At 39.1% G+C, this 14,388-nt stretch overlaps 1 protein-coding gene across 1 annotated transcript; it reads right to left on the reverse strand.

Annotated features, from left to right (window-relative positions):
• Positions 1–5,196: 5,196 nt before the first annotated feature.
• DTD2 (D-aminoacyl-tRNA deacylase 2) lies at positions 5,197–14,208 on the reverse strand. Its single transcript, XM_047737938.1, has 3 exons — positions 13,996–14,208; positions 10,263–10,332; positions 5,197–6,238 (listed from the first exon to the last, which is right to left on the reverse strand). Exons 1-3 carry the CDS (start codon positions 14,104–14,106, stop codon positions 5,913–5,915), a joined length of 507 nt encoding a protein of 168 aa, XP_047593894.1. The 5' UTR covers positions 14,107–14,208; the 3' UTR covers positions 5,197–5,912.
• Positions 14,209–14,388: the final 180 nt, after the last annotated feature.

Here is a 14,388-nt window from a genome sequence, read left to right on the forward strand (position 1 = left end):
TAAGTCTGGCCAGGAGTTTATCAATCTTATTAATTCTTTTGAAGAATCAGCTCCTAGTTTCATTGTTCTACTGTTCTTTTGGTTTCTATTTAGTTGATTTCTGCTCTTTATTATTTCTCTTCTGTTGGGTTTAGGCTTTATATGCTGTTCTTTCTCCAGCTCCTTTAGGTGTAGGGTTAGGTTGTGTACTTGACACCTTTCCTTATTCTTGAAAAAGGCTTGTATTGCTACAGACTTCTCTCTCAGGACTGCCTTTGCTGCATCCCAACGATTTTGAACAGTTGTGCTTTCATTTTCATTTGTTTCCATCATCTTTTTCAATTCTTCTTTAATTTCCTGGTCAGCCCATTCATTCTTCAGTAGGATGCTCTTTAGCATTTTGCTCTCAGTTTTCTTGGTTTTGCTCTTGGTAGCTTTTGTTCCATGAACACTTTACACACAGCTCTGGAGGATGGGAATGAAAATGGTGGCCTCCCACTCCTTGGCCTCAGAGTTGCTGAGAGCTCGGGGCACCACTCTTCAGTGTGCCCTCAGAGAAAAGTAGTCAATCCCTCCCATCTCCCTGGTCTCCAGCTGCACTCTGAGCTCACCTAGCCTGTAACTGAGTGTTTCTATCCCTAGTGCACGGCCCCGTTTGGAGTTTCCAAACCCAGCTGATTTCTGCAGCATGCTCCCGCGCCTGTCCTCCCAGAGGACGTAGAAGGGGGTCCCTGCTTGAAGAGCAGTGGTCCGATTGCACCTTGGATCATGGTTTAAGGTAATCTTGAGCTGAGAACTCCCCCACTCGGCTCCATCTCTGCAGCCAGCTTCCCTCCTCCAATACCTGGGAGCTCTGCAAAACTCAGGCATCCCCAGTCTTCCTGTGACCCTGCAGGTCCTGAGACCACACTGTCCCCACAAATACTCCACTCCGGCTTAGCCCCTGGAGCGACATCCCTCAGTGGAGCGGACTTCTAAAAGTTCCAATTTTGTGCTCTGCTGGTCTACTGCTTGCTAGGAACTGGCACCTCGCCCCACTGTCTCTCTTCCTGTATATCTCCTTGGATTCACTTCTCTGCACGTCCTACCTTCCAGTAAGCGGTCGATTTTCTGTTCTTAGAATTGCTGCTCTTCTTCTCTTTGATCTCAAGTTTGTAGGTGTTCAGAATGGTTTGATAACTATCTAGCTGAACTCCTGGAACCTGATGATGTTTAGGTCTCCTACTCCTCCACCATCTTGCTCCTCCTCCCTAAATCCCAAGATTCTAATACATAAGTTTGGGATGGTCCTAAAAAAACACATTTTGTTAAAATATTAGGCTCCAGGTGAATCCTGGTCCACTGGCACACTTTGAGACACTCTGTCCGAGGACAAAAGATTAAGAATCTTTTTCTGCTTCTCCCAAGTCTTGTAAATTTAACCCTATTTTTCCAGAAGCTTGAAAATACCTAACTACTAGGCCTAGAGGTCTCTCCTCAGTCTTTGTGTTATTGTTTTTCTTGAGTATGTGGCACTGACTTTGTCACTATTTACATCTTGAAAATTATCTTCTGTTAATATTGCCATTTTTGGATTCTCTCTGCACTTCCGATCTCTACAGTGTCCTCTGGCCTCTCATTTGTTTGCTCTTCCTTTATGTTTTCTCAAGATTCTGACTTTGGTCCTCTCTACAGTTCTCCCTGCATGATTTCATTCACTTCTTAGGAGTATGGAGAATTTTCATTACAACTTCAGAAATTTAGACTTTGATCCATAGATAAAAGGTTATAAAAGTTTCTGAATGATAATGTAACACTGTATGTTAACTATCCTGGGGTTAGAATAAATAATAAAGCTTCTGAACTGTGGAATATTATGGAGATAAGAATGTCCTAGGATCATTACCTTGGAGATCATCTGCAAAAAGAATTAGAGGGAGGAGTAATAGGATGAAGGGAGAATAATTAGGAGACTTATCAAACATTTAAAGTCATCACTATGGGGTGGTTTTGGAATGAAAATGTTACTTTTCTATAGATCTTCCCTTTCTGAAACCAGTATTATTTCAATAAATTAATAGGTAAGACATTTCTATTTTTTTTTTTTAATTTCAGTAAGGTTGGGAATGATTAAACTTAGTAAAAAATGCATTTAAAGATTTTATTTATTTGAAAGCAAGAGAGAGAGCATGCCGGTGAATAGGAGGAGGGGAAGAGGAAAGGGAAAGGCAGAGAATCTCAGGTAGACTCCACACAGCATGAGGACCCTGATGGGGGCTTGATCTCACAACCCTGAAATCATGATCTGGGCCAAAACTGTGAGTTGGACACTTAACCCACTGAGCTATCCAGGTGCACTAACTATGTTTAAGTATAACAAGACAGGCCCTCTGCAATATTAACCATGGATGGTAAAAATAGGACATGTCACTGTCTTAAAATACCACTATGAGTTCTTTTTTTTTTTTTTTAATGTTTTTTCTTTTATTTATTTGTCAGAGAGAGGAGAGCGAGCGAGCACAGGCAGACAGAATGGCAGGCAGAGGCAGAGGGAGAAGCAGGCTCCCCGCCAAGCAAGGAGCCCGATGTGGGACTCGATCCCAGGACGCCAGGATCATGACCTGAGCCGAAGGCAGCTGCTCAACCAACTGAGCCACCCAGGCGTCCCACCACTATGAGTTCTTATTCTCCAAAACAAGTGGCATAGGACTCCACAGTATTTGATCTTTATACTTGATAAAGTATAAGTTGTTTTTTTTTTAAGATTTTATTTATTTATTTGACAGACGGAGATCACAGAGAAGCAGGCAGAGAGAGAGGAGGAAGCAGGCTCCCTGCTGAGCAGAGAGCCCGATGCGGGGCTCGATCCCAGGACCCTGGGATCATGACCTAAGCCGAAGGCAGCTTTAACCCACTGAGCCACCCAGGCGCCCTGGTAAGTTGAGTTCTTTCATTATGGAGTCAATAAATCATCATTAATTCAGACATGATTCATTAGTGGTGGGCCTTTTTAAATTTGAACTAATGAAGGGATGGTGTTTGATTTTACTTTGTATGAATATATTCAAGATATTAAAACCACATTCATTGGTAATCTGTGTCTTACAGTATTTTCTGTAATTGAACCCCTGTTGTTTCTAAATGGGCAGGTAAAATAATACTTAGAAATGAAATTCTAATTGAGACATTCTAGAATCTTAGAAAAACAGGGCAGAAGGCACATAAATTAGGTTCAACCCTGCTGCCACCTAACTCTATAAGTAAACCAATTTATTATTGGCTGTCCTTTCTTAAGTGATCCACACTGGGAGATGCTAAGCCTTTACCAAGGTCAATTTCAGCTTTTAACAATTCTCATTACAGGAAAAGTAGAAAGATGGATATTATTCCTCCCTATAATGTGATCCTGGGAAAATTATTTAAGCATTGTCTTACTTTCCACAGCACTATCCTCATTATATACTGGGAAGATAAAAGGAGGGATCTCTTGAAAGCTCTTTGAGCACCGTGGGCCAGAAGAGCTATGGAAAGCCAAGGTGTAGTTACTCACATATCCGCTATTTCTCCTGTCTTAACTCTCTTGTCCTAGCTTCCTTGGAAATGAAAGGTGCCATCACTTTCTGCTTAATAACCCTTCATGTAGGTGAAATTGCTATTCTCCACAAGTACTGCAAGCAAATTTTTAAAAAAATGCCTGAACTATAAAACAGTAATCTAGGGCTGTGAGTCAGCATTTCACCTACACACAAAATCAAAATGATTTAAAATAGGTAACACATAATCTTTTCAAAAGACATATACACCTCCTCAGAGAAGCTTTGAGAAAATTGGAGTTTGAAAGTTTATGAATAGTTTATTACATTTCAATAAGTGTATCATGAATCAATAAAGCAAAAGTTAAGGACAATGAGCTCATTACCAAGCCAGTTATTGATTCTCAAGTTCCAAAATAGAATAGTACAGGAAGGATACAGAGTAATGGGATTTTTGTGATAACAAAAAATTTAAGTATCTTAGAAGGACAGACCTAAAGAAATTATGACACAAAGGAATTTTTAGCAGCTACTTAAGATGTTTATCCAAGTTAATTTCTTCATCTTTTGATAATTAGAAATATGATTTGGTGTTTACTCTTCAAAATATCTTTTCAAATAAAGTCAGAGGAGTTTGCAAAAACTTGAGTATTATCTTTTATTGATTCATTAATTCCTTCAGTTTCTTATATATGTTCCTCTCTTGATTGTGAAAAATTTACCTTATTAGCTGTCTATCTTGTATCACTACCTTCATCAGCTCAGGTTGCCCTAACAAAATACCACAGAGTGGCTGAAAAACAGAAATTTATTTTCTCAACCTAGAGGCTGCAAGGTCAAGATCAAGGTGTCAACATGGTCAGTTTCTGATAAGGGTTCTCTTCCTAGCTTATAAATCGCCCCCTTCTCACTGCATCCTTACATGGTGGTAGCAGAGAGAGTGAGCCAGCAAGGTCTCTGGTGACTCTTCTTCTAATCCCATCACGAGGGACCCACTCTTATGCTCTCATTAACCCTAATTACCTCCCAAAGTCCCAACTCCAAACACCACCAAGTTGCTGGATTTCAACATGTGAATGGGGGCAGGGCACAAACATTCACTAACAGAAAAAACACTGGCTCGAAATCGTCAGATAAATAATATGAAAAAGAACAAGTCAGCTTGTTTCCAAATAATTGCAGTAGAAAGCTTCCCTTTTTCTTCCTCCTTTTATGACAAGCTATGTAAGAAAGGACTTCCTAAAAAATTAACATTAATTTCACAAAGCAGTAACTTTTAAAAACCAAGGACAGAAAATGAGACACACATTATTTGGTAAAAAACTGAGAAATACAAGTATTAATTAACTAACTGGTATATTAAATAAAAACAATTTTTAATCTTCATACCTTGTTCTTGTATCAACTAAAGATTTTTTTTTTTTAAGATTTTATTTATTTATTTGACAGACAGAGATTACAAGCAGGCAGAGAGACAGTCAGAGAGAGGAGGAAGCAGGCTCCTTGCTGAGCAGAGAGCCCGATGTGGGGCTCGATCCCAGGACCCTGGGATCATGACCTGAGCTGAAAGCAGAGGCTTTAACCCACTGCGCCACCCAGGCACCCCTCAACTAAAGATTTTTAAAAAAGATTTTATTTGCTTGAGAGTGAGAGAAAAAGCAGAGAGACAGAGGGAGACACAGACTCCCTGCTGAGCAAAGCCTGATGTGGGACTCAATCCAAGGGCTCTGAGATCATGACCTGAGCTGAAGGCAGATGCTTAACCAAATGAGCCACCCAGATGCCCCTCAATTAAAGATTCTTAAAATGATTTAAAGCACTTGGATGCCCTGGATGTAATATAATGCACAATAACATTTCTAGATTACATTTTCACAGATATTATTAAAAGGAACAGTAAATAGCATATTGTTTTCACTCAGAATGTGGAAAACTAAAGTAGTAAAACAAAACTGACAAAACTGCAATTGGTTTGTGTGGCATTTTACCTAATTTTAATAGTTATTTTTATTTCATACTTCATACATTTGAGGGTATAAGAATATAAGGGTATATTAAGGGTATATAAGAATATAAGGGTATATTTTTCTTGATTGAACAAAATTCTTCATGCAAAAATACTTAAATACAGCTCTCTAAGAGCATTTCCACAATGACTATAAAGTGAATAGAAAGCACTTTTCAAGTTTTCAAGTGGAAGTGTATGGGAAAGTAGGACAAAAGGTGGGGCTGAGATTCAGAGTTTGGTGACTTGGCAAGGCAAGGTCATCCAATTAACAGGTTGCAGGCGTATGGATGGCACCCATATTTTCTTGTCTAAAAATGCTGCAGATTAGTGTATTCAAGAAGAGGAAGAAAATCTAATTATAGTTGAGATCACTTTATAGCAGAAAACAACTGCAGAAACTAACTTTTAATTTTTCAAAACTCAATTAGGTGTGTGTATGGTCCGTTGGTATCCAGCTGTAACACTTGCCTGTTCCCGTAAGTACCATGTTCCACCACAACCCCAGCTTCAGCACACTTGCTGTTGGCAGCCAGTTCTTTCTCACACAGAGTCACAAATTGGGAATAAAGTTCTAAGCCTTCTTCTTTTCCAGAGTTACAGTGATACTGCATGTTTCTTCCTTTTACTCTCCCCCCAAGGGTGGCTTGAGGGATGATCAGAACATTGCCAGGTAGATCCAATATAGACACATGCTTGCCATTTTCTGTTTCACTTAACTTCACATTTAACAGTGTATTAACTGGGTGGGGAATAAAGGGAAAACATCTTCAAGTGAGAAACATGAAGAAAATGAATAATCATCCAGTCAGCAAATCTCATGTTTAAAATCTAGTTTGTTGGCTCATGCTTTTACCTAAAATCTCTATTCAGATTTAAAGAACTGCCTCATCTAAGCAAGAAAAATAAGGCAAGTTTCTTGCAAAAAATGGCAAGATGTTTTAAATCCACTGGGCAGTCAAGATTTCCTAAAAATAAATTGATGAAGTAAAGGACTAAAAATTAACCATATACCAAAAACCTCAAAATATTGTTGCCCCAGAGGGATACATTAGAAGATTCTGCCTCTTTGTTCCTTTTTATATTCCATAAGCAAACCTCATTGGAAAAAGGCCATGATGCATCCTCCTCACACCAAATTCTGCTTTACAACAAAGAATATTAAATAGAAATCTTAGAGTAACTTAATTGCCTAGAGTTCTAAGCTGAAACAACGTTTCCAGGTTTATTCTGATTATAAACCAGATAATTTTACGGTTTCATAATCTCAAAGGTACTACTTAACAAAGTCTAATCATATGACAAATGTAACCCAGGGAGAAGAGTAAAGGTGAAGCAAACATCATCAGAAACTCACTGTTACAACCAAAAAATAAGTCAAAAGATACATTGGTATTATGTTCATATATACACAAGAAAACATGGTGTTATTATTTTTATGGCACTGATGAAATTATACTCATAACTAGTAAGAACTGTCAAAAAAGCCATAAATATCTACGTGTAGCTAAAGATTTAAATTTAGAAAACCTGTTTACATCTCAACATTAGTCATTTTCAAGACAATAAACAAAAGAAACACCTACTATGAAGAGCCTTAAGGTCTTCTTGGCTCTGTAAAGGGTATAAATACCTTCTGCTTATAAAGAATATTTCTCAGGAGTACCTAGGTGGCTTGTTGGTGAAGCATCCAACTCTTGATTTTGGCTCAGGTCAAGATCTCAGGGTGGTGAGATCAAGCCCCCTGTCAGGATCCATGCACAGCATGGAGTCCGCTTCAGATTCTCTTTTCTCTTTCTCTGCCCCTCCGCATGCTTGCATACACATACACACTCTGTCTCTCAAATAAATAAAATCTTAAAAAAAAAGGACTACTCCTCAGAGGACAAATGATAAACTATAGACATCTCACACTCCTACCAGTAATTAAGCTTGAAAATGTATGCTTTCTAATAGGGTAGTCAATGGTTTCAAGTGCTGAAGGGTTTGTAGTAAATATTAGTAAGGACCCAGTATGGTTGCCCCACTCTACAAATCACGGAATTAATCTGGTAGAAACCTGCCAAGATGAACACCCAAATGAATTTCTAAGCTATGCATTAAGCACTATCAATTTTCAACTAATTTCTATTTTAAAATACCTCTAATTTTCTCTATGATGAATAGGACTTTGCTATAGAGCCAGCAGTTGTTATTGATTGCTTCTAAGGAAACCGTAACTCTCCAGAGCACTTAGCTCCAAGGGAAATATCTACCCAGCTATCCAGGCCTCAGGCTAGTGACACACTAAGTAGACAATTTTGAAATTAACAGGCGAGCGAGGTTAAGTACAATTTATTATACTTCCACACACCTCCCTCTACTGGCTATAACTGAGAAGTCAATTAATGTTGTTAGTATACAAATAACAGTATGTAGAAATAAACATAATACAAATACAAATGTCAGGAAGTAGAATTAAAATGAGACAATGAATTAATGGCATGTTGAAAACGCAAATATCTTAAGACAGGTTATCAATTAAGTATCTCTAATGATGTATATGGGAAGTTAAGCTTTGACAGGTCCCTGGATCTCAGTTCAATTATACTGAAGATGAATTGAGAAAGATTCTGCACATCTCTATGTTAGCCACATAACTTCAGACTTTATGGATATAACTGGTTATGTTCCCAAGGGGTACATGATTTGATTAGAAAGATATGAATTCATTTAATAAGTATGAGGTGAAGTTTAAGAGAATCCCATCACACTGGCTTACTTTGCCTAGAATAGAGGGAAGTACAAGCTAATGGTATCAGTAATAGATGGTCTTTTTTTGTTTATAACTTACACCAGCAGAATGGGATAGAATCACAGTTCTTTACTGAGAATCATAATATACACAGTTTTGTTTTAGACTGTCCTGTCCACTAAAAGAGTTAAGGTGGACCTCCTAGTTCATCACAATCTTAATGTATGTATTCAAAGTGAACTTAAACACAGATGGAAACACACAGGATTTATTTAGTATAACACAAAATGTAGTTTGGATTTGGTTGGTTCATTTCATTTTATTATGTGTAAAGTGTAAAGTCTAAAACAACTGTAGGAGTCAATCTTAAGTCACAATGACAAAAATTTTCTTCCTGTTTTCACAGATTTCTACTATACTTTTTATGGCCAATGAAAATTTAATTCAAGGCAAAATATTAACTTAGGAAAATGGACAGAATGTCCAATACCCAAGCAATAAGTTTTGGCAAATCATCCTCTGTAATAGGAGTCCTCATTTCATTTGCTCTCTTTTTTAAAGTAATCTCTATAACCAACATGGGGCTTGAACTTATGATCTTGAGATCAAGAGTTGCATGCTCCACTGACTGAGCCAGCCACGTGCCCCCCTCATTTACTCTTTAAACCCTGTAAAGCTCCCTATTGTCTTCCAGAATCAAATTTCAAACCATTGTTATTGGCATTCCACCCTCACCTGTCGTAGTTCTTTAAGTCTAGTTTTCATCCCCTGACAAAGTTGCCAAACATGTTTAATGTCTTGGTATACAATTAACTCTAGGAGTTTATAGTCTTTTGCCCCAGAGGTTCCTCACTGGGCTATTTACCTTAGAGTTCCACTACTTGAAGCTCTTCTAGCTTAACTTCTGCATGTTGCAACTACCCATTTGTATAATTTATATTTCTTTTCTTTTCTTTTCTTTTTTTTAAAGATTTTATTTATTTATTTGACAGAGAGAGATCACAAGTAGACGGAGAGGCAGGCAGAGAGAGAGAGAGAGGGAAGCAGGCTCCCTGCTGAGCAGAGAGCCCGATGCGGGCCTCGATCCCAGAACCCTGAGATCATGACCTGAGCCGAAGGCAGCGGCTTAACCCACTGAGCCACCCAGGCGCCCTATAATTTATATTTCTTATTAATGCAACTAATGGGTGCTGTCCTCTACTAATAAGGAGAATATAACCTGTCCCAACCTTAGGGATAGCTTCATTAATTCAGGTATTTTTGTACATAAATATTTTATCAAATACTACCTAGTACTTGATGTGGTTTTCTGAAACTATGCTATTATCACAATGTGCAGTGCTATGGACTATCAGGGACAGTGGAGAACTACAGGCAGGTAAATTAGTGTTCAGAAGTAAGTGAACACTGACCCTGCTTTTCTGTCCCTGGAGGAGGTGTGGCTGTGAAGACACTGAGCTTTGTTCAAGATCGGGAGAACCTTATGTTTACATACACTTCTTATTAAAAAAAGGTGCATAACTAGTTAGTTAAAATGTTTCCATAATAATGATGTAAGACTTAGCTGTCCTGATTTGATGGCACCCACATCTCACACATAACATGTCACTTACACGCTCCTGTCAGGAACTGTGGGAGACAAGGAAACTATATTAAGAAATGAAGCATCTGCTTTCTTCCTATATGGCCACCCTGCATCTAACCAGTTTCTGTTAAAAACATAGCTGAATCTCAAGTGTGTTGTCTGTGTGTGCATGTGTGTGTGTACACTCTTCTAAACCAATCTATAAGCCATGTGAAATGTGCAGATATTTTGAAAGAATTCCACCACACTTGCTTACTTTAAACTTTAGAAAAGGCAAAAATAGCTAAAGCCAACAACCGTAGTAGAGTTAATTCATTCAAAACTTACCAGTACAACTTAAGGTTGTGGTTTATCTATCTATCTTCTGGTTCATCTATCTGTTGCTATTCATTTTTAACTTTTTTTTTTTTCATTTTTAACTTTTAAAAGCAAACATCAAATACGTACCCATTTTGGGAAGAAGTTCTTTATTAGCTCCTTTGAAAAAACACACGTAGATTACTAATCCTCTCTGAACCTATGAGAAATCACCAAAGAAAACTCAGATTAGAAAAAAATACATAGGGATACAGAGGTAAATGAATAAAACTATGAAACTGTTAAATGGAGATTAAACCCAAAAGAAGAGAAATATATTTTTATAACAGATTTGATTTCTTAAATATGTGAGAAAACAAAGTCTTTTCCAGTATTTAATCACCTCAATTATTATTTCTTGCAAGAATTAAGTTTAAGATATAATCAAGAGCAGGGGCACCTGGGTGGGGTTAAGCTGCTGCCTTTGGCTCAGGTCATGATCTCAGGGTCCTGGGATGGAGCCCTGCATTGGGCTCTTTGCTCAGTGGGGAGCCTGCTTCTCTCTCTCTCTGCCTACCTCTCTGCCTACTTGTGATCTTTCTCTGGCAAATAAATAAATAAAATCTTAAAAAAAAAAGATATAACCAAGAGCAGTGAAGACCACAAGTTGTACACTCAAACATTACTTCTAGTCAAAGTCATTATGACTATGAACCAGCCTCCTCTCCCTTAAGCTGACACACAGAAATGCTTAGTTTGCAGAGCCCCATTTATTCAGCACCAAATGAATTCACATTATATAAGATATGGGTGATGTATAAGCAACAGCATGACTGATGTCTTTTGACATCATTACTCTTTATTCCTCCAAATCCATCTAATTGCAGGTTATAAAACTAAGGGTCTGACTCTACTTCAATAAATTCCAAGAAACTGCCCAATTATTTTTTGTTATTCTCAATGCTTCCAATCAACATAGTGATTAAGGTTTGATACTGCATTTATGATATTAAGTTCTACATCATGAGGTTGCCTGTTATCAGGAATGTAAGCTTTTTTTTTTTTTAAGAGAGAGTGCACTAAGGGGAGGAGGCAGAGTATCCCGGGCAGGCTCCACCTTCAGCACAGAGCCCACCTAAGTGGGGCTTGATCCCATGACTGAGATCATAACCTAAGTTGAAACTGAGTTGGACGCCCAAATGGCTGAACCACCCAGGTGCCTCAGGAATGTAAGCTTTTAAATATAATGACTTGGATATTTCTTTATTAGCTCTTGCAAGATATATATGGAAAAGAGAGAAATGATAAATAACTCTGATTTTGCCACCGAATCATTGAATTCTTATTTTGTAGATTAACCTGGTTGAGTCCAAGAGCTATTATAAAGATTTAATAAATTAATATTTGTAATGTGCTTAAAACAGTACCTACTTCATAGCAAGAGCTATATAAGTGTTTATTAAATTAGTCTGTAAAAATAAATTTAAGGGCTAAAGCACAATTTATTTTACATTTTAATTCCCAAAGCATTTTATAGACATGATAGGGACTCAATTTATCTATTGTTTGCATTTAAGGTCAACTATATCTCATAGGCTCTATGTGTTATCTAAATATGTCTTCTATATAAACGTAATAGCAGCTTTGCACTCACAGTTGATTTACTGGAAAACAAATAACTTTTTAAGAAGTGCAAATGTGCTTCTGGAATAAGCAAAGGTCTCCAAAGCACACCCATAGTATGGCGCTGGCAGGATGAATGATACAGATATTTGCACCACTGTCACAGGCCACTCCACTGGGATTAATTTAGCACCAGCCCAAATCTCAAGCACATTCAGTCAAAACCTCAGGCATATTTGTATTTGGACACTTGAAATGTCAGAATTAACTATCTAATGATATGCAGAAAATAGACACGTGTTCTTTCCACCCACCATACTTCCTCCTCAGTAAGGTATTTTCTTTTAGTTTATTCTAGTAATAGATCTTAAGTTGTGATCTACAAATTCCCCTCTTCAAGTCAGAACCACTTTTCTTGTAGCTTCATTTGGTAGAAAACATTTTACATATACACGAAATCACATATAATTCCCACCATAGTTTTGTTTTGTTTTAAATTTTAAAGATTTATTTATTTACTTATTTATTTATTTTAGGAGCAGAGACAGAGAGCAAGCACATGCATTACCACCGGGAGGTGGGAGGTGTAGAGGGAGAGAATCTTTAAGCAGACTCCCTGCTTCAGGCAGAGTCCAATGCAGAGCTGGATCCCAGGACTCATGAGATCATGACCTCAAATGAAACCAAGAATCAGACACTTAACCAACTAAGCCACTCAGGCACCCCTCTCACTACAATTTTTAAAAAGTTCACCTTCCGAAAGGAAAACAGCCCGTGACAGCAAAGGTCTAAATGAATAAAACTGAGACCACAAGTAACCTTCTAATCTTTTGACAAAACAATATTTTCCTTAGAAAAAATTGTAACTTAGAATAGGGAAGAGCATGTCTGAGGAAGAAGAAAAAATTTACTTTCTCACTAATTCTCAGCTCTTTATATTAATTTAGATATGTGTGGGAGTGAAAGGGAAAGCTTTAGAATAGCTTTTAAAGTTTAGGAACACAAACTGATAGTTTGGAAGGCTGCGATAAAATACCTGACTTTGCATAAGGAACTGTGGCATGAAGAATATAAAAAGATTTAAAAAATGGAAGAAATCTAAATGATTACTAGTTTGGAATTTATAGTCCCAAGAGTTAACTATAAAAATAGGCAATTCTTTGGATAGGATGACAAATAAATTCCACAGTAGGAAGAGAAATCAAGACCTCAAAAAGGGGGGGGGAGGGTTCATAACAAAAACAAACATGAATTCGAGAAAGAAATGGGTAGATACAGGAGTACTTATGTTTATAAATATTTCTAAATTAGCAGAGAGTAATTCTGATTTAAGAATAACCACCCACATATCATAGTTTATGGATCATATTTAACATAATGACTAGGGTTGTGTTAAGGAATGCTAGATCTGGGACCGAATCCAGCAGATGAGTGAAGATGCTACTTCTACATTAAGTTTTCGAGTAGCTCCAGAAGCCTTAATTATCAACTAATTTTTTCATCATTTTAACTTACTCCAAAAATAGGTCGGGGGCGTCAAAGAACATTGTTTTTTGCATAAACTTGGGGCTGGCTCCCTTTAAAGGGCAAATCCTAAAGTAGAAGGAAATCCTATCTCTGCAAAGGTTTTAAACTCTCCTGAGGAACTGTGTTCAACAACAACGCAACATTCTAGTAAAAGTTGTAGTCTTTGTTTCTAGTTGCAAATACATAAAATTTTTAAGTTTCATGAAAAAGGTTTCACGGGAAGTCTCATTTCTGTGCCTAGCTGCAGGGTACCTAAGAGGGAATTCCACAGGATCTGCAGCACAGGTCGGAACAGGTCTTGAACGTTTGCAACTAATCTAACCTACACGGTCGAACCAGACCAGCACTAAGGCGTGGAAAGGCCCTCGCTCGTCTGAAGCAAGAGATCTGAGACGGTCAGTCCGCAGGTCTACCGAGCGCAGGTAGGCAGAAGGTGAGAGGAAGTTCAAATTCCCGCGGTCCTAAGCAGAGGGCACATTCTTCCGGCTGCGTAATAGGTACGACGGAGAAGGGCTGGGGCCGGCTGTGCAGTTCTGCGCGAACAAGCCGAGCTGGCAGGCCTCTGCGGGAGGAGGTCAGCGGGCCGAGCGGAAGTTCGCACCGCCCACAGCACGTGTCAGCGCCACGCACCGCCCGCGCGGAAGGAGACGGGGGGCGTGGTCCCAAATTACCAAAAGAATGCGGGAAGGCCCGCCCCTGCACGCGGTACCGGGAGTGGCGGGGCTGACGTTACCTCCACCCACTGGCTCTCGGCGTCTTCCTCGGCCGGCCGTACTTGCAGCCTGGCGTGCAGACACTGCTGCAATAGCGCCCGGGCCTGAGGTATCCGGCCGCTCTCGGCCATGGTTCGAATCCGCGTGGCAACCAGATACGTTCGAGGATCGCGCTGCGCAGGCTCCGCCTCCAGCGCGCCGGGAGGACGTGGCGGATCGTGGCGGCGGGGCGTTCTAATGGCGCGTGGCACCACCCCTAGGTGGGCGGGGCCGCTGCCTGGCTCCCGGGTGACCCGGATGTGTGGTTTTCAAAGACGATTCACTTAACCCCTACCCTGAAACTATCCAAATTTACAGAAAGCGCTAAGCGGTAAGCGTATAGTTTCAACAGGTGGGAAGACTCATTGGATCTC

Source organism: Lutra lutra, chromosome 7 (genome assembly GCF_902655055.1).
Source record: "Lutra lutra chromosome 7, mLutLut1.2, whole genome shotgun sequence".
Lineage (NCBI taxonomy): Eukaryota > Metazoa > Chordata > Mammalia > Carnivora > Mustelidae > Lutra > Lutra lutra.